Source organism: Pleurodeles waltl, chromosome 4_1 (assembly GCF_031143425.1).
Source record: "Pleurodeles waltl isolate 20211129_DDA chromosome 4_1, aPleWal1.hap1.20221129, whole genome shotgun sequence".
NCBI classification, from domain to species: Eukaryota; Metazoa; Chordata; class Amphibia; order Caudata; family Salamandridae; genus Pleurodeles; species Pleurodeles waltl.
The window spans coordinates 814,365,566-814,386,491 of record NC_090442.1 but is presented as its reverse complement, the minus strand read 5'-3'; the positions used below and the strand labels follow the sequence as shown (position 1 = coordinate 814,386,491).

General features: G+C 46.0%; 1 protein-coding gene and 1 long non-coding RNA gene across 2 annotated transcripts in view; both read left to right on the top strand.

Annotated features, from left to right (window-relative positions):
• Positions 1–2,785, top strand: part of LOC138288198 (uncharacterized) — a 29,509-nt gene extending 26,724 nt beyond the window's left edge. The window contains exon 2 of the mRNA XM_069229559.1: positions 1,845–2,785. Within this exon, the coding sequence (XP_069085660.1) occupies positions 1,964–2,683 (720 nt within the window). The 5' untranslated portion in view covers positions 1,845–1,963 and the 3' untranslated portion in view covers positions 2,684–2,785. The remainder of the gene's footprint in view (positions 1–1,844) is intronic.
• LOC138288199 (uncharacterized) overlaps positions 1–20,926 on the top strand; it is a 74,409-nt gene that overhangs the window by 26,819 nt on the left and 26,664 nt on the right. The window lies entirely within an intron of this gene.

Below are 20,926 nucleotides of genomic sequence, written 5' to 3'. Positions count from 1 at the left end.
ATTGGCCCATTTGCGACTAGTAAAATGCTTTTTCAGATGTACAAGGCCCAAACAGCGATTTAGTAACTTGTTACTGAATCGCAATTTGGGTTTTGCGATTCGGTATTAGGAAGGGGCGTGTTCAGGGCGTGCCTTCCCAATACCAAATCTAAATGGTATGTATGATTGTTTTGTGACCGTGAATGCAGACACAAAACAATCGAAGTTAGCACCAATTTCAAATTGGTGCTCACCCATTCACAAAAGGGAAGGGGTGCTCAAGGGACCCCTTCCCCTTTGTGAATGCATGTGAAAACGTTTTTGAAGAGCAGGCAGTGGTCCCACGGACCACTGCCCACTCTTCAAAAACAAAATGGAAGCGTATAATTTTCTTTCTTTTTAAACACAGCCTGTGTTTCTTTAAGGAACACGGGCTGCATTAAAAAACAAAAAATTGCTTTATTTAAAAGCAATCACAGACATGATGGTCTGCTGACACCAGCAGGCCACCATCCCTGTGATTTTTGCAATCCCCGGTGGGTCACAAATTGCAACCTACCTCATTGATATTAACGAGGGAGGTCTATTTGCGACCCACCAAGAATCGCAAAAGAAACTCAATGGAGTTTCTTACTTTTGGATTTGCGATTCCCTAATTGCGATTCACATGGATTTGCAATTAGGAAATCGCAAATCCAAATATTTGTACCTATGGCCCCAGGACTTGGTTCAATGTGCTATATGTTTTAAAGTCATGTCTGGTTTACTTCAGACTTGTACTCTGCCCTGTTTAAAGGAGGAGAAGTTATTTCTTGTAAACAAAACAGTCTCTTTCCCAGGGACGCAGTGGTGATTAGGAAACCCACCTTTTGGTCTTACATTGTCACACTCAAACATCTTTACAAACAATGGAACAAATGTATGTTAAAAAAGATTTCTTGCTGTAACCTTCTAATTAGTACATGGATTGTGACCACAAGACATTTGCCGCATATTGCTATTATCAGAGTTGCTAGGTATGCAAAAATAACTATATCTTCCTTGTTTTCCAAGAATATGTATCCCAACACCTACTGTTGTATACTTCCGTTATGATATGGAGACTGATGGATTTTGGGTTGCAGCCTCACACAGTATGGGAGATTGTGGGCCTGATTCTAACTTTGTTGGACGGTGTTAAACCGTCCCAAAAGTGGCGGATATACCACCTACCGTATTACGAGTTCCATAGGATATAATGGACTCGTAATACGGTAGGTGGTATATCCGCCACTTTTGGGACGGTTTAACACCGTCCTCCAAAGTTAGAATCAGGCCCTTAGTCTGATACCACACTGTGTGACAGCTGTCGGCCTAACTCTTCCGGCTAGCTAGCAGAGCCTTACCAATACCAAAAGTAGAAGTGATTTGTGGCAGCCTATCACATGACTCGCAGACTCCTCAGGGAAGTCATGGTAGAACAGATCATACCCCTTCCTCTCAGTAATACAAGTCTCATACATACAAAGAAAAAAGAAACAAAATATTGGTTCAATAGGTTTTATTGAAGCAACAGTGTTCTATGTAAAAAGGTAGGAATTACGATTACGAGGATAAGGAAACACAACAAATTTACAGTAGTGACCAGGAAAGTGAAACACAGGAAAAGCCCCACAATATTGTCACAATAGCATCCCTAATATCCCTACCTATACTACTAAGTTTTTGCATGACAGCAAATAGCAGTGGTAGCCCTAATCCGCCTTTCTAGTCCCGGAAATGATGCTCAATCTCCATACCTGTGTTAGAGGCACAACTGCGTTGGCGCAGTTGTGCGTCAAAAAGTATAAATATGTCCCTGACAGTCTGTTCCCCATGTCCCACAGGTCTCCCACAAGACCCCACCATCATCCACAGCAGCCAGGTGGCAACAGTCAGCCAGCCCCATGAGGAAAGCACAGGAGCTGCCACCACTCCCACCTGCACCACCAACACCATCCCCTTGATGACAACACCTGCTGCAACAGTGGTTCCGGAGGCTGCACCAGCAACAGCCAGGAGTGCCACGGTACATCTTACAGGGCATCCACCGCTGCGCAGGCGACGCAGGTTGAGGAGAGCAGGGCTGCATGCTGAGTCCGGCCGTTCATCCACCACCATGACCGAGGCACAACTGCTACGTGGTCAGCGCCTGCAGAACCAAATGTTAGGGAGGATTAGTGGGGTTCTGCACCACTTTGTAAGGAGCAATGAGAACAGCATGCAGCAGCTCCATGCACAATTGGACGTCATAGGCAACAACACTGGGGACCTAGCCCTGTCCATGCGGGAACTGGTGGCTGAACTGCTGTCACAGAGCGAGGGTTGGCGGCGCAGGGACCGCCAGCTGCTCCAGAGGCTGGACAGGATGGCCTCCTCAATTTGCAGACTGGCAGTCAACACCACTGGGCTGTCAAGAAGGACAGTCGGCCTCCAAGTGGAAATGGGCCACTTTGCAGGGGATGTGGCAAGAGGCCTGGGCCGGATCACCCATGTGATCGATCTAATGGAGGCACGGCATGTGTCCAGGGGTACAGGGGACACCCCACAGGACAGCGAAGAGGGCTCCACTGTGAGCAGTGTCTCTGCTGGTGACACCAGGGTGCTCCGGAGTGGGAGTACCAGGCAGAGCACTGCAGAACAACCTGGGAACAGCCAGGCTGGCAGAGGCCGCCGTAGGTCATAAACTAAACACTGTCCCTGATGTTGGGGCACATGACGGCAATGTGCCCCATGCATGGTTGGCTTTCTGAACTACCTGAACAGTTTGTCATTCTAAATAGTTCAATTTCTGCACATATTAAATAGTTTTTTTGTTCCACTTAACAAATGGAGTTTTTGGTCAATAGGTGAGTATGGTTGAACTTGACACGTACCTTCCAAAGTATTGGGTTGCGATGTGTTGCCGTCTCAGTCTGCCTTGATTTGCGATGCTCCGATCCCCATGATGGCGATGTGGTTGCTCCTGCTCTTCATCCTCAGAATCGGGGTCTGCAGGGGTGAGAGGTAGCCCACGTCGGGTGGCAATATTGTGCAGGATAGCGCATGCAACAACAATTTTGAATGCTGTAATGGGGGTATACTGGAGGGCACCTCCACTTCGGTGGAGGCATCTGAACCGTGCTTTCAGCAATCCGAAGGTGCGTTCAATCAGGTTCCTGGTCCTCTTATGTGCACTGTTGTATCGTCTCTCACATTCATTGCTGGGTGTTAAGTACGGTGTCATTATCCATGGCCGTAGTGCATATGCACTGTCACCTGTTGGGCACAAACAGTACACTGTTAGAAAGTCCTGGTTGGTGTGCACCTTGATCTGTGTGTATGTCTACAAGGTGTATGCAGCTCTATCTAGGAGGTATCCGTCTCCAAACTCCCCACGTTCCAGGCGTTGGTGTATCCCACTGTGCCTAAAAATGTATGAGTCATGAGTACTGCCTGGAAATTTTGCGACAATGTCAGTGATGACATAATGGGCGTCACAAAGAACCTGAATATTGAGTGAGTGGGTACACTTTCTGTTGCGGAACAGATATTCCAGGTTTGCAGGAGGGCATATTTGAATATGTGTCCCATCTACACACCCTATGACATGGGGAAAGTTGGCAATCCGATAAAAATCCAACTTGGTGCTGTTAATTTCTGCCTCATTCCTGGGTAGGTATATGTAGTGAGACATGTGTTTGAGTATGGCATCTAGGAATGCCCTGAGGAACCTTGATAGTGCTCTTTGAGATACCCCACCTGTCACAGCAATGACCCCCTGATAGCTCCCCGAGGCCAAGAGGTGCAGTGAGCATAGCACTTGCACATGCGTAGGGATGGCGCAGCCGCGCAGAGTCTGGCGTTCTAGCTGTGGTTTGAGTAATTCAATTAATTCTAGTATAGCTGCGCTGCTAAGTCGGTATTTGTCGTAGATTTCTTCCTCAGTTTGCTGAAAAAGAGTCTGCCTTGTTCTGTAAATCTTCTCCTGTCTCTGGCACCTCCTCCTCCTCTGCTGGGCTGCGTGGGCTCTCCTCCTCACTGCTATCAGGTATATCTCCGCCATCTTGAGTAACCCAGATGCCTTCTGGGTCTCCTTTTATACTTTGGTAATGATTACCACCTGCTCTGAGTTAGTGGTAAATGGGACATGCAAACTGGGCTTTTTGCGACTAGTCGCAATTTGCGAGTTGCAATTGCATATGGTTTGCGACTCACAAATTGTGACTTCCTATTTGCGGGTCGCAAAATGGGGTCGCACATTTTGCAAGTCGGTAACGGCTCGCATTGCTTTTTGCGAGTCGGAAATTGAATTTTTGCATCCCATTTCCGATTTTGCGCAGTCGCAAATAGCGATTCGGGCCATTTGCGACTCGCAAACCTTTGCTTCATCTGGCCCTTAGTGTTTTAAAAATAACTGAGAGAAACCTATAAGGTCTTTATTAAGATGGTGCTCTTGTCATGAATAAAAACAGCTCAAAATGTGGAGAAAACAGGGGTCAGCATGTTTCTTGCCTATAATTAGTCACAATTGAGCTTGGCAATCCATCAGGGCGATAAATTAACCTAATCCAAAGCTGATTGGAATTGAGGGTGTAGTGTTAGTACAGTACACAATCATATAATCACCCAAATGTTATAGGGTATACCTTGTAGCAGTAAATGTGTGCAATCCAACCTGTAAAGAGAGAGTAGCCCAAATGGGTGAATGAGTAATGGCACCCAGCAGTGATTTATAAATGCATCTGGCTGCGGCATTCATAATCATGTCTTAGGCGAAATATCACCATCAGTGAGCGTGCAAACATGTAAAAACAAACAAACAGGCAAGTGGTAAACTTGTGACCAAACATACAAAAATGCAAAATTCCATGTGTAAATATAAGAAGCAAAAGAACCAATATCTAGTTGTCAAGTAGAGATAAAAATGTAGTAACATGTGGCTATGGCAGGCGTACTTACTTTCTTGGACTAAGGTATCTACCCCTTGGGTTTGGCAGAAGACCACCCTAGCTTCCCCATTAGACTAATGAAAGAGAGGTACAAGTCGAAGTATTAGGTATGAAATCCATAAGTTGAAGATTAGGTTGCAGATCAGGCCCATACTCATGGCGTCCTGCGTGGTAAAAATCTGCAACCTACCCTGCTTTTCAACCCTAGAGGTAGGTATGGCCAGTGGTGTATGAGTTTAGGTACCGGAATTGCGAGTGTGGGCAGGTGAGGGAGGCAGAGCTCATTGGTGACATGTGGGTCAGTAGGGAGCCGTGTTAGGGAAGTGGAGTGGTTTCTGCCCACTAACTAGACATATAGAAACAGCAGCCCTGGCTCTCCACCCTCTTAGAGTGGAGAGTCATCAATTTAGTCAAGAATGGGCTAATAAAGCCAAACACAAAACGAGCATACCTACTGAATCGGTGCATTTGTGGGAGGTTTAAGCAACCATCATACAAAGCCAAGTGTGGGCAATAAAGTACAAGGAGCATAATGACATACAATGACAAGTATGGAAATAACAGAGAAATGGTGCGGCTTCCACCCATCATCTAGACCCATGAGTAAAGCAGCCCTAGTTGTCCACCAACTTGGAAAGGAGCACAGTGGGTTTATTGTTAAGGGGAAAATGTGTCCAAGCAGCAGAGCAGATGCACATCTCATTGGTGGCATCTTTGGGGGTTAAATGTGTGGTCATCTAATTATGCCCTACGTGTGTAAGTAAAAGTCCATGGTACATGGACACATACATAATGGCATATGTTGCAATGACTGAGAAAAAAATTAAAGATGGCCCCAATATTTGGCCATCTTGCAGAGCCCCAGAAGAGCGATAAGCGTGTCAGTGCATTCTATTGTATAATCATGTAGGTGAAGCAATATCAGATGTGGAGGAAAAAAAAAATATATACATATATATATATATATATATATATATATATATATATATATATATATATATATATATATAAATGAAATGACAGTGTCATGGGTCATGTGTCAGCAGCCGAATACCTGCATTAGGGGATGGTCAGTGCAAGAGGATTGAAGTGAAGGGAGGTGCACAAGGAGAGGATAGTAATATAGTGGTCAGGTATCAGAAAGTACCATGAATATGGAAGAAGATGCTCGTCAATTATCATGAATAGGGTCTGTGCAGGTGTTAGTGGACCATTCTGGACATGTGGTGTAAGTCAGTTGTCTAATTTACTCCACTGAATGTCATCATTGAGGTCAGAAACATGTATGGCTATGCAGAAAATGCAGTGATGCTCCCACCAAAACAGTGCCTGTGTGTTCATGATGTTTCGTGTTTCTAAGATAGTCCAGTGAACATCATCTGGAGTGTGTTTTTGTCTCGAAAATAATTGCCCATCTTTGTGGTAGTTTTTTACATTGGATACCACGCTGATGTTTGGTAACCCTGACCTTAACTTATCTGGTTGTCATGCCAATGTATCTTATAACACTGTACTCAGAGGTAAAGCTGGTCTCCAAATTGAAAAAAGGTTTTCCTTTCATGCAATAGTAGCACATTCAGTAATAAAACTAACTGGTGTGGGTGAGAACCAGGTATCATGTGTACTCCACAACCTCAATGGTAGCTTCTTTGGGGGTGTTAATATGAAGTACCTCCACATCTACAGTAACCAAAAGGTCAATGAACTTGTTTTGTTGGCCTCATCAATGAGATTCTATAAATTCCTAATGTCCTTTATGAAGAATGGAGTTTGTCCACCACAGGTTGGAGAAAGTGGTTGCAGAGATTGGAGAGGGGTTCCAGGAGAGAGCCAATGACTGATTCTATGGGTCTACTAGGGGTTGGAGTGACTCCCTTGTGTATTTTAGGGAGAACATAAAACTAAGGTGACCTGGGGTGTGTGTTGACCAGTAAGTCAGCCTAATTTTTAATTATGTAGCCTGGGGTTTCAGCTGCCATTGCCATTGAGCGGATGTTGGCCAAAAGCCTCTTAGTGGGATCCTCTGTAATAGGTTAGTAGTAATTGCAGTCTGCCAATTGACATAGGCACTGTTTGTTGTACTCAGCTGTGGACATGACTACACTACTCTACTCAAGAAATAAATATAAAAATTGCTCTTCAGGGAGCCATTATGACATGATTATTGAAATCTCCATTGCTTAAAATGCCCTAAAAGCAGATATTTTTAGGCTGCAATAGCTGCATGAGCAGATTCCACTGACATGTGCGCTGGTCTTTTCTAACAGGTACACTCATATTGCTTCTTCGTAGGCCAAACACAAGGCAGCTAAGACTTTTGTTCTGTGGCCTTGTGATGGTGGACTCATAAGGGATCCTATCATTCTGAATTTTCACCCCAACAGAATGTACGTTTTAAAACTATGATAAAGACATTTTTTAAATGTCTGCAGTCAACACAGACAAGCTTTTGTGAGACACTCTTTCCCTCAGAGAGAATATTTTGGTGCTTTTCATTGTCAATAAGGTAATTAGTATGGATCTTGAATTTTAGTAAGCAGGTCACACACTTTAGAAAATGTGCACACACAAAAATGCAAATAAATTGCTCCCAATTCATGTGTTAAGTGTGTGTGTTTCATGGTGTTGAAATGCTTCAAACAATTTCTCATATCTCCAAGACACCATTCCCTCTCCCAAGCCATGTTACTCTAAATTCAAATCTTCTCCCCTACCAGGAGGGCATGCAATGGGAATGATTGCAAAGTTGCCAGGTGTACAATATGCATTTTTACATCCATGATTCTGCAATCAGAAATGGATCCATGGTGGATAGTTTGGTGCAACATTAAAGCATATAAAGATCATGTGAAACTGTGTATTTTTACATTTACAGAGTTATTTAGAGATAGGTGTACAGGGTATGGTAAAGTACCATGACTGTCAAAATATTAGCAATTCTGCCCTAATTAAGGTCAAATGGTCAATCAGCTTTCCATCGTCAGAGTCGCAGTTAACTCTGTGAAACAGAAAGATGTTTCCAATGTCCAAGTGGAAAAGGGGTCATCAGATGCATGGTATTATACTACTTCTTGCTCCATTTAGCGTGCAAGGTCTATTGTCCTGATGCTTAATAATAGAAAAAAACGAATAATGATCCCCTTGCCCAAGAGAAAACTCCCTGGGTGTAGGAGTTATAAGTTTTAATAACAAACTTCAACTTTAAGAGGTTTTTCTTTAAAAGGAAGAAGTTTGCAAAAGTCTGGTGGAAAGCTATCAAAACCAATGGCTGTAAACCACCAATAGTTTTTGCACCTTGACAGGAACCACCAAGATAGTAGTTACTGACAAGGTATAGAAATCACTGCTGTGTTGTCATTGAGATCCAAATCTAGCGGATGGTAGTCAATCAGGGTGGCAGATATCATGTCTTCCACCACTCTAATGGACAGAGTACCACCCGTCAAACTGTATATCCGTCCCTTTATTTTCTTATGTTTTTCTTCACAGGAAAACACTTTCCAAATGAAGAATTCTCTTTCCATAGTCTCTCCCCATTGAATTTGGAAAAGTTTGATTCCCTTTAATGTCCTGGAATGGCACTTACCCCTACATTTAACATGAGCAGTTTTATATATGTTTTCAGAGTTAGAAAGTGCCTGAAAAATATTTGTGAAAATAGGAATTAGTGAAGGTTTAGCATTTGACTGTGGACCTCGGTGACACCAGGTGACATTGCCCTCTGCAAATGGTAAGTAAGTTTCCAAACATCTATGAGGTACATAATCACTTGCCTGAAGACCAGATCCTGTGCTGATTTGCAGATGTAAGACTATTTGTGCACAAGAAGGACTATTGGGCCTGATTCACAAAGGTAAACATAATTTTGTGTAGGTTTACAATTGTTTGCAATTTCCGGTATTTTTTTAGTTGTATATTTATGACCGAGGTGTTTCTGCACACAAAAAGAAAGGACAGTCTTGTCTTTATATGTGCAGATACTATGGCCTAAGCACCTAAGCCCCCTCTGTGTTACTGTCAGGAAGCAATACACAAACATAACAGCAGAGTCATGAGACCCAGGATACAGGCAAAAGGCACAAATGGTTGGGACAAAAAATAACAACTTTGTAAAAGTGGCACTTTGAGACCTATGACTTAATGCCCAACTTTTCCATTAAAGTGGATTTCAAATTGCAATTCATGTAAGTGTAAACAGTATATTTCTATCCACTCCCAATCACAAGTTAGCACATATTAAATATAATAAGTTAACCCACTGTTAGACAATTGGAAGAATAGGCCTATAGCACTAAAAAATTACTTTAGGTGTTCTTCACTGCCAGCACACTGTTAGGACATTTAAACTTAATAAAATGCACCCTGCCCTCAGAGCTGTTAGGATCTACCTTAGGATTGCCAGTATAACTATTAAAACAGGAAGGTTTAGGCCTTGCAAAATATTTATTTTGCCAGTTCAAAATGGCAGTTTTAGAACTGCACTGCAGGTGGCAGTGGTAGACCTGATACATGTTTTGAAGGGTAATGTAATGGCTGGGATGATTAGTGCTGCAGGCCCACTAGTAGCTCTTATTTTACAGGCACTAGGTAAATGTAATACCGTCTGCTAGGAACTTACAAGTTCATTAAATGTTCCAATCAGGTTTCAGAATTTCTGGCTAAATCCCACATCAAGGATATCAGGTCTAATCTGTGATTTATCTATGATGCACTTATAATATGGCTGACGGAGCATCTGCCAGGTATCAACAGAAAATAAAGGTGGCTACCAGGTCAAAGCAAGACCAATATCTATTATTTACTGGAGTCAGTAAAGCCACTATGGCTCAAATTTAATTTAGGGTGAAAAAGCCCTAGCAGTTGGAAAAGCTGTGCAGCTAGTCAAATAATGGACCATGGAAGGTATATATCCATGCACAGCCATTTTCGGCAAATGCTAACTCATAATCTGCCTGCTCCACTTGTGTCACATTCTCGAGACTTCACTTTTGTGTGGTATAAAGGGAACCAAGTTGAAAAACACAGAAAGGCTGCGATGGACACAAGGAACATTAATATCTGCAGTCCTGCCTCGTTCCTTTCCCAGCATAAACTTTGCCTCAGTAATATTAGTGGCTCTTTTATTTTTTTTCAGAATGTGGTCAGTAAAGTGCCTATCCTGCAACCTTGCAGTGTAGTATTCAACTGATGAAGTAGACACTACTGCTCACAGCAGTAAGACATTTAATAAAGGCAAACTGAAAGGGCATTAGACTTTCTGTTGTGGTTTGCTGATAGACAGCATATGCATTGTATATTGTCAATTGGATCATATGGGTAGGCAATTTCTCACACCATGTGTGAATTATACAACTCACGTTAGATAATTGAAGAACCTTATGATTTTTATCCACTCTATCCATGTACTTGTAATCAAGTATACAGTTAGGTCTATGGACTTTAATCAGGTAACCCCAAACTGTGGCTAGAGAATTGCCTTATCGTAAGATGCAGTGTGCACATATGCTTCCCGCTGTTTGGAGATTTTGACAACAAGCAGTTTTTGCAACAAAGAGCTCTGGCCTTTTTGGTACATATTACAAATAAGCTCCCAAGGGAATCCTTTACCATACTTTCAAATTGTACTGCAGGCCACAGTGTCAGCTTTGTACAGACCACTGAACAGCTGGAGTCCTGTATAGATGTTATCAACATACAGGTTATGACCTTTACGAAGGACTAACTGTGCGAATATATGTACAGTCTTCTTACTAATTCCTAATGTGGAAAGGCAACCTGCAGGATTTAATGTGGAGACTTTCCCTGCATATACTCTCTGGTGTATACATAACCAGTGGATTTCTTGCATAACATGTACATCTTGATGCCTGAACAAGCCCTTTTGCTTGATATGTGCTTTCTTAACTGCAGCCACTTTTTTATAGGATCAATGACTTATCAACTGCTATGGTCTTCTCAGGATTGCAAATCTCTGGAAACTTGGTAAACAAATGCTCCATGGCAGGCTAAATTTTTACAAACCTGTCATGGTCTGGATGGTCCTGGGATAATACCTCAGAATTACCATTGACCCCCCCCCCCCCCCTCTGCCACCCTCTCTCCTCTGCCGCCCACACGCCCACGCTGATCGCCCTCATTGAGACACGGACAGGCACCCCCTTGGACCACCACCCACATGGAGAAACCCGCAATGCCCAGAGGCAAGACGGCGGGTAAAGTACTGTGTAAACCTGCTCGCCAACTACTCTTCTCTGAAGCCCTGCGTGAACAGAAACACCCTGCTACCACAGACTCTCCACCCCCCTCACACGAAACCATGTCAGACAACACTCAAGGTGGATCAATGGATCGTATACTGCAGGAGATATCGGCAGTAGGCCGCAAACTGGAAGGTATGGACACTGCCATGTCAGCATTAACAGCGGAAACGAGGTCCATGCGCCTGGAAATAGCGGGCTTCCAGTCACAAATCTCCGGACTGGACCATCGAGTAGCGGCGGTGGAAAGTCAAGTGGTCTCACAGACTGACAGAGATCAGGAACTCCTGTATCTTCGTAGCAATTTAACCGACCTTGAGGACCGAAGCCGCAGAAACAACGTCCGCTTCCTTGGATTTCCGGAGGCATTGAGGGTACAGATATCCTCTCTTACCTGCGAGACACGCTTCCCAAACTAGCCGACACAACATTTGATCCCCCTCTGAAATTTCAAAGAGCGCATAGACTTGGTCTCAAGAGACAAAACGGAAAAGATCGCCCTCACCCAATCATAGCCTGCTTCCTCCGGCACGGGCAGGTCCCCCAACTGTTACAGTTGTCCCGAAGGCAAGGCCCACTCCGGCTCGGTCCCCTTGAAATCCGCCTTTCAGCAGACTTCTCCAAAGAAACAACAAAAAGGTACACAGTTCCTAGTTCTAGGGAGACAGATAAAGTATCAGGAGCAAGAGCCCTCACACACCCAAAAGGGTGTCATGCTTCATCATCGGGAAGCTCCTCGTCAGACCGGCGGTGCAATATCTGACGGGCTCCCCTTTCGGGGGCTCTTTACCGGAGATCTTTTTATTGTGTTGCTGCCGTTAAGTTTAAGCAGGTCAGACGTTTATTTTTGCAGGAGAGTGAATATAAAATTGATTAGGAACCCCTAAGTAATCTACTTTACTGGTTATTTCAAGGAGTTACGATCAAGATTAAAAAACAAATCAGAAAGTGGAGGATGAGAATAATGCTCAACCACTTTAGAAAAAGCCTGGAGATCTGGGAAATTGTCACCTGACCCCTAGGGTCTGGTCAACATGTTTCGCGTAGTGTGGTCATGAAAGATCCCTTAACGCTTCATCAGGACCTATAAAGAACTGAGCTTCTCCTGACTCTATAGCATTATTTCTAATATATATATGAGAGAGAGTAACAGTCACTTACATTTGTAAAAACTGTCTCGTCAAAATTTTGAATCAAAAAAAGGTCGCCCATCCCTCACCGTGTGGGGGGCCCCTTGGGGAATAGCACGAAACAGCCAGTCACTTTTGGGACTCGGCGTACTCCTCGCAGAAACCTACCCGCGGCGTGCTGACCCCAAAGAAACAGCAGATGGTAGAAGAGCCTTTCTCTCCCTTCGCCCTTGCCTCCGCCATCTGGACGTTAAATTCGGCCTCTTCGAGCCAGCCAGGATGTGGATAACCAAGAACGGAGAGCCACGTACCTTCTATGACCCAGAGGACCTGAAGTCATTCCTTGAGGGGCTGCATGATCCAACACAACCCATGGAATCAACAACCCAACCCCCCCAAGACACACAGAACCAAACTAGGGGAATGGGCCAATCGGACATTGCTCTGGACATCGACGGAAGACCTACTACAGACCCCCAAACCAGGGGCAGAGACCTGGAGAGATTAACAAAAAGTTTTGATGACAGGGGCCAAGTCCTACAAGCGGTAGCGATGCACACGCAGCTACCAGACAGAGACAAGTCCCGATCCCCCCTGAAACCATAGGTGCCTGCTACCTGAAACCAACATGGACACAGTTTTCCTACAAGCCCTCGATATCAACAACCACAGACTGTCATAGAAACGTTGCAGGAATCACAGGGACTTTATGACGAAAGAGTCCTGACACAGAGAAATGATGAGTATTCTACTTTAATGTATACTCTTCAGACATTGTATTACGGAGAACCGCCCACCCCCCAGAAGGCTTTAACCGCCTCGGACTGCTTAGACTATTCGGATTGTGTGATAGTTTTGTTGGTTCCCGATTACTCTTGTTTCTCAATGTCCCTCCCCTTCATGCCGGGTGACCCTTACCATACCCCATATTACTTCTTCCATCTAGAATCAGGATCTATAACGTCTTCTGGAAAATATGGGAAATAACGCAATACCCTCTCACACTACTGGCTTGCCCTGGTAGGACTGGGGCAAGATGACACTGATTCTGAACTGGGTTTTGAGCTCTGGACCCCGGTCTACTAACAAACGCAATAGTGATATAATGATGAGCGCTGGTGCAAAGCAGAACAGACCACAGATGCTAAGTCCCAGAGCAATTACATGCCACAACCTCTCAGAATAACCAAGGGGAAGCGACCTCAGTAACAACAACACCTCCTTCTGCCCTTTCCTCACGCTTCCCCCATCACCCCCCCTCCACACAGGGACGGGGCCAACATGTGACCTCCCCCCCCTCTGGTCACATACACCCCCCTCCCGGACATGACTGGAGGCATCTACGCGGAGGTCTGGGGCGCCTTATGGGCGCCGCCCTCCCCCGGCGCAGGGCCCGTTGGCCGGGCGTCGAAGCTCAATCGCCCTAGGTTTTAGACCCGCCGGTTAAAGTTCGTGTACTTCGGGACTCGTATCCCGCTCTCCCTTCTTTATCTTTTTCTTTATTTCTTTTTTCCCCCACTGTTTCCTTTTTATTCTTTCTTCAACTCTTCTTTGTATTCAACGCACTCGCCACCCCCCTTTCCCTCCCGATATCCTCTTCAGTTCACAGAGTCCACCCCACCTCCCGAGCTCATACCCCCGGGTGGGCGGACACAGGAAACAAGGATGCCCAACCAGATGGGAGCACCGGTAGTTCCCCTCAGTGTGATATCATGGAACGTAAATGGCTTTACCCACTTTATCAAACGGAAGAAAGTCCTATCCTACCTTAACTCTAAGCAGGCAGACATCGCCTTATTACAAGAGACACACCTAGACTGCCTTGAATCTGATAGACTATGACGCGACTGGGTGGGAACCGTCCTGTTTAGCTGCACCCCACCCTCATCCGATACGGAGAATGTCCCAAGAAAAAGCGGGGTGGCGATCCTCTTACGCAAAACCCTCCCTTTCACGGTTGTCAAATCGTGGACGGACCCTGAGGGCTGATACATATTTACCAAGCTGAAAATCGGGGGCTCAACACTGTGTGGGATCAGTCTATGCACCAACAGGTCCCAAACGCCTCTTCTTTCTCCAGCTCAATCGACTTCTAACTGAGATAGGGGCATCCCGTTACGTTATAGGAGGAGACTGGAACCTAGCAAGGGACGCAGCACTGGAAAGAACGGGACCTCTAGACACGAGTAACAACGCAGACAGAGCCATTCAGTCTGATATACTCGCGGATAATGGTTTGGTTGACCACTGGAGGGTGACTCACCCAACGGACAGAGAATTCACCTTTCTCTCACCGGTACACGGTACCCAATCGCAGATCGATTACTTTCTCCTATCCCATAATCTTGTGGCCCACACCCTGGAGGACGACATACTGGAGGGAGGCCTCTCAGACCACTCCCCAGTCCTTATAGCCATCCGCTTAGGCCTGGTCTCCCCGGGCCGAAAACCCTGGAAATTAGCGATCCACCGATATCGATCCCCCCAAGGTAAGCTGCAGCTACAGGAGAATGTGACCACTTTCGCCCAAGATAACCTCGGTACGGTTGATTCAAGTCGAATTATGTGGGCCGCAGCCAAAGCCTCGATACGGGGACAGCTCATGCGGGATGCGGCGATAGCGAACAAAGATAGAAAAGAGCAACAAGCGGCTCTGGAACTCGACATACGTAGACTAACCAGACAATATACAGCACACCCCTCCCTTCCAGGCCACCGAAGTCTGGAGCAAGCCCAAATGGCCCTTAATGAGCTATACACCACCCAGGCCGAATTCGCATTACAGAGACTCCAAGGGAGACACTATGAACAGGGTGAGAAGGCGGGACGGCTGCTTGCAGCCCAACTCCGCCAAAGAACAGCCGCTCTAGCCATCCCAGCCATTCGCTCCCCCTCCGGGGACATACTGACCCACCCGCAGGCCATTGCAAACAAATTTGCCCAATTCTATAGACACCTTTACACGCCGGAAACCACGACCAACCTAGCGCAAGCTACCACCTTCTTAAAGAAGCGAGACCTCCCCTCCCTAACAGACGAGGGCCGTAGTCTATTGGAAGGGGAAATAAGCAGACAGGAGATAGATAAAGTCATCTCTGACCTCCCGTACCACAAATCACCCGGGGAGGACGGATACCCGGCAGAATTTTATAAATGGGTAGGGGCAGAGGCGATTGATATTCTATGCGAAGCCCTCAATGAAGCTTGCGAAACACAGACACTAGGGGCCATATCCAATAATGCCACAATATCTGTCATACCAAAGCCTGGGAGAGATCCTTTATTATGCGGCAGCTACCGACCCATCTCTCTACTAAACTGGGACATTAAAATTCTAGCAAGCGTCCTGGCAAACAGATTACGTAAAGTGATCCCGTCCTTAATACACTATACATAGGTGGGGTTTGTACCGTCTAGGAACCACCTACGAACTCTGTGTCATACCTTATGGGCATCCAGAGACTCCCCGGAGTTGGCGCTGGCCCTGTCCTTAGACGCCGAAAAAGCGTTCGATCGCGTAGAATGGCCCTACCTATTTGCGGCCCTAGAGAGATTTGGTCTAGGCAACAAATTTATCTCCATGGTACGACTGCTCTATGATCAACCCGCGGCCAGAGTCAACTGCGGAGGCTTCCTCTCAGACCCTTTCCCTATCCGAAGGGGTACACGGCAGGGGTGCCCCCTCTCACCTCTCCTGTTCCTTCTGGCAATGGAGCCCTTGGCGGCAGCCATCCGGTCCTCCCCCTCCATAACTGGCCTACCACTACCCGAAGGCACCTCCAAGATATATCTCTACGCTGACGATATCCTCTTAACACTCACGGACTTGGAAAGATCCATACCGGCCCTATTAGAGGTAATCGAGGACTTCGCAGCCCTATCGGGATATCGCATTAATTGGGACAAAAGCGAGGTACTTCCGCTATCGCAAGTAACCACAAAAGCAGCACTCCTAGGCTACCCATTCCGGTGGACACCAAAACATCTTAAATACCTAGAAGTGCTTATTAACCCTGGACTGGCACACATGGTGGCGGACAACATTGACCCTCTCATCACGCAGGCGAAACTGGACTTTGCGAAATGGACCCAGTTAGGCCTCTCCATGTGGGGCAGAGTCCAAGCGGTTAGAATGGTGACGGTACCCCGCTTCACCTATATCCTATGTCTCCTGCCCTTACAAGTCCCCCTTTCCACACAAAGAGGCATTGATGCACTAATTAGATCATTTGTGTGTGGCACAATGCGACCACGACTATCACCAGCCAAGCTCTTGGCCCGTCGTATAAACAGAGGAATGGGACTCCCATCGGTGGAACACTACTCTTTAGCCCTCCAAATGTCTCAGCTATCCAATACACTATCGAATATACCAGACCCCCCTTGTGGATAGCAGTAGAAAAACGACTCCTGGGTGCGAACGAAGGACTCGGTGGCCCCTACCGTGCAGACCTCCCAGCCACTAATTCAGTGAATCCTATCCTAGCGGCGACCAGGGCATCCTGGCAAAGGGCCCACTGACTGTTTGTGGTCCACCCCCTCATACACGCCCAAGCGCCCCTGTGGCACAACAATGGCCTACGCATAGGTGGCGAGGTACTCCATTGGCCACAATGGAAACAGGCAGGCATCCTCACCCTCTCACAGGTCCTGGAGAACAATGTGCTCAAAACCTTCCCCAAGCTACGGGAGGAGTTGGGCCTACACCCGAACCAGGAATGGAGATACATGCAACTCAAACACTGTTTCTCCCGAGGGAATACACCTCCACTGCGGGGATCCCTGCCCTCACCGATAGTAGCTTACTTGCACCAATGGGGACAATACAAGGGAGTAATGTCGGGTCTCTATGATCTAATTATTCGACGGCTTTACTCCCAACCGCTAATGGACAAACTATGTCAACGGTGGCAAACCCAGCTGCAGCAGGATCTAGACCCAGATGATTGGGAAGCTATCCTAGAGGCACTAGACAGAGGTACCCGGGAAGCACGCTTGAAATTCTGCCTCTTCAAAATCTTACATGAATGGCACTGGTCCTCAGCGAAACTGCATAGGACCGGACTCCTCCCGCATGCGAACTGCTGGCGATGCCCAGAAACATCCTGTGACCTGATACATATCTTAGTAAACTGTACAACAGTACGACCACTCTGGGATGCTGTGAGCTCCACTCTGGCTGAAGTAATGTCACTTCCGTCACCACTTCCTCTTGCCCTTATACTTCTGCAAGATACGACCTCCCTACCAGACCTCCCTAGACCACACAAGAGACTGTTGCACGCAGCATTAGCTACTGCAAAAATTTGCATACTCAGACACTGGCGACCCCCCCAACTCCAGAGGAATGGATTACAGCCATGATCCGCACTGCTACGCACGAACGGATCATCTATAACTTACAAGACCAAGCTCAAATACTCCTACAGGTATGGGCTCCCTTCCTTACAGGGGGCAATAGTGCCCTACCCGGAACCACCACTATTCCCTTCTACCTTCCCTTTCCCTCCCCTCCCCCACATGCGTCTCTTCTCCCTTCTCCCCCTCACTTCCCTACCCTCACACCCATATCTCCCCCTCCCTCTGTATCTTTCCTCCTCTCCCCCTCCTTTTCTCCCCTTCTCTTCCCTCTCTTTTCTCTTCTTTTCTCCTCTCTCCCTCTTCCCCTCCTTTTCTCTTCTTCCCCTTCTCCCCCTCCCTTTTCCTACTGTTTCTTCTTTTCTCCCCCTTCTTCCCTCTTTCTTTCTCTACTCTCTCTCTCTCTCTCTCTCCCCCTTGCCCCCCCTATCCCCACGCCTCTTTCTAAATACCCACTAGAGTCCGAACGTCGCCTTCCAGCAACACTCCAAACAGGCCTCCATGGTAGATACTCCTTCCTATGTCGTCTGATAGTTACCTGGTTCCAACCGAACCTGACCACAGAGTCGACATGAGCTGCAACACCCATTATCCGCGCAGCGACATCCCTTGTTCCCCAAGGTTGCATTCCCCGGTCCCCTCGTCTGAACAGGTACTACCTACCCCTCACCCTTATATCTTTTTAAAACCCCCCCCACATAGCCTAAAACATGTTGAAAGTGAACTCTGCCTCAGGTTTTCATATTACGACTGATACCTTGTTTGTGCCTTATGCATTTTTCTTCTTCTTTGGTTTTCTAATATCACTGATGTGCAATTACTTTCGAATGATGGGACCCCGATCCCACTGACTTTGTATCATACTGTGTTATTAACAATAAAAGAAAAGTTAACAAAAAAAAAAAGAATTACCATTGAACAGTAGCACATTGAAAATCTGTCTCTGTTCATAATTGTTACAAAGCTGAGTCTTGCCTAACTGGTATGAGTAGACCAGCAGGAGTTTGTGGTTGGTTTGTGCACTATTTCTGTATTGAACCTTAGGCCCAGAAATCTTTCAACTTCCCAAGGGAAGGGTGACTTCACTAGTGTGCCCTAGAATGAGGACCCAAAGTGCCTCCATGCTCCCTCAGAAACTATTTTGGCACAAAAATTAGTTTGGTGCTCAATACCCCCATGAAAGCCATCATCTAGAAAAAAAGATGGAAGAAGTCAATAGGCAAAACATATTTAGCATGCCTTTACATCCATGCCTGTAGTAAATAAGGGGATTTGTAGCTGAACTGAATTGAGGGTTGATCAAATTAGCATTTTCCATGTTCTTCATCACAGTACCTGCCAACACTCCCGATTGCCTACCCTGACAGGGTCTTCCAGCTTCATTGGCTGTGATTGCAAAGGGACATTATGTCATTGGCATGTTTCCTAGAACCACTGAAAGATGAGTCTTCATCAGATGGAACTCCAGCAAATGAAAAATAATTTCCAAATTTTGGGCCAGATGTATGAAAACTGGGGTCTGCGAATCGCAAAATGCGATTTTTAAGAAATCGCAATTTCCGAGTCGCAATTGGCCATGTAACAAAATTGCGAGTCGGAATTAGCGATTTCTTAAAAATCGCTATTTGTGGTTTGCAAGGCCCATTTTCCGAATCTCAATTTGCATTCTCGCAATTTGAGATTTTTTTGCGATTCGGTAAAAAATCGCAAAATGTGAGAAAGTTCGAGAATGCACACCTGGAGGAGCCTGATGACTGATCAGCAGGAAATGAGTCATCCCAGGCAGGTACAAGAGCCACACCCAAACCAGCATCCAGAGTGAGAGCAGCCCAGCCACTGTGAGGAGCACTGTAAAGGAGCAGCATCATCTGAGCCACAATGAAGCCCCAAGGTCCAGGATCTGAGAAGCAGAAGAGGAAGCGCAAACTGAAGTTCAGTGAGCAGGAGCTGGAGATCTTAACAGAGGAGGTGGTGAGGAGCCATGACCGCCTGTTTGGCAAATCATCCCTCCAGGTGCCAGAGAGTGAGAAGAGGAGACTCTGGCTGGAGATCCCAAGCAAGATTTGCGCAATTGGAGTGGCCCAGCGCTCCATTGATGAAATCAAGAAGCGCTGGTATGACCTGCAGTCATGGGCAAAGGAAAGGGTGGCAAGGCGACTTGCAGAGGCCAGGAGCACAGGAGGTGGACCACCAGCCGAGCCACCTACCATTCTGGCCGGACGGCCCAGCCTTGATGAAGTCACCTGTGTGACGAAACATGTGTTGGCTGTATCTCGATGATGGCACAATGATCTCTAGCACCTACAAATAAAGGCACCATCTACAAACAAGACTTAAGACTTTTTTCAACCTCATACTTCCTCCAACCTACAACACACCATCAGGGATATTTATCCTTGTCATACTGTTGGACAATACATTCTGTGTGCTGTGGCCATCTTGTCCCATATCATCCTAAAAGATGGCACCTTTGATAACTGCCAAACATTTTCCACCTCAAATACCACGTCCTAGTTAGAATGCAGTGGTACTCTTATAAATGTTGCATATGTGTGAGTTTAAAGTGAGAACGTAGTGCAGTGAAAGTTTAGAAATAAAAACAATTGGCTCAATAAAAAGGAAAAATTGACTTAACTGTTTTCACACTATGATGCAAAGAACCTCTCCAAAAAGATAAAAGAAAGAAAAAATATTTCAACTTGCAACACATGCAATAAGGCATCATGTTGCCATTGTCATCTCTGACACTGAAAGGAATGGCCATATGTGAGTACATGCGCCTTGTGAAAGAGCAGAATGCCAGATGCACACAATAAAGTTAGTCATGTGCATCATGTGCCCTTGCCTCCCGCTAGCCACAGAATAGACATACTACAGTCATTGATTCTTTAATGTACCATTTACATTTACTTCCATCCACTACAGCATGGATCCTAAGACAAAGAATTAGCTCAGTTCAACCACTGATCAGTTACTCAGTATTTCCCATGTTGCTTCTATCCACCAAAATATAGGGCAATGTGTCAGCCCTCTAGAGTCATTAATAATGTTTTACGCTATTCACATTTTATTTCCACCTACCACAGGATATGTAGTGGGGCAATGAGTGAACCCTCTGTAGCCATTGATACGTTTTTCACCCATTCGCATTTTGCTTCCGCTCACCGAATGCTTAGGCTAATGTGTCAGCCTACTTTAGCCATTGATCAGTTAGTGTGCCATTCACATTTTACTTCCACCCACCACAGCTCAC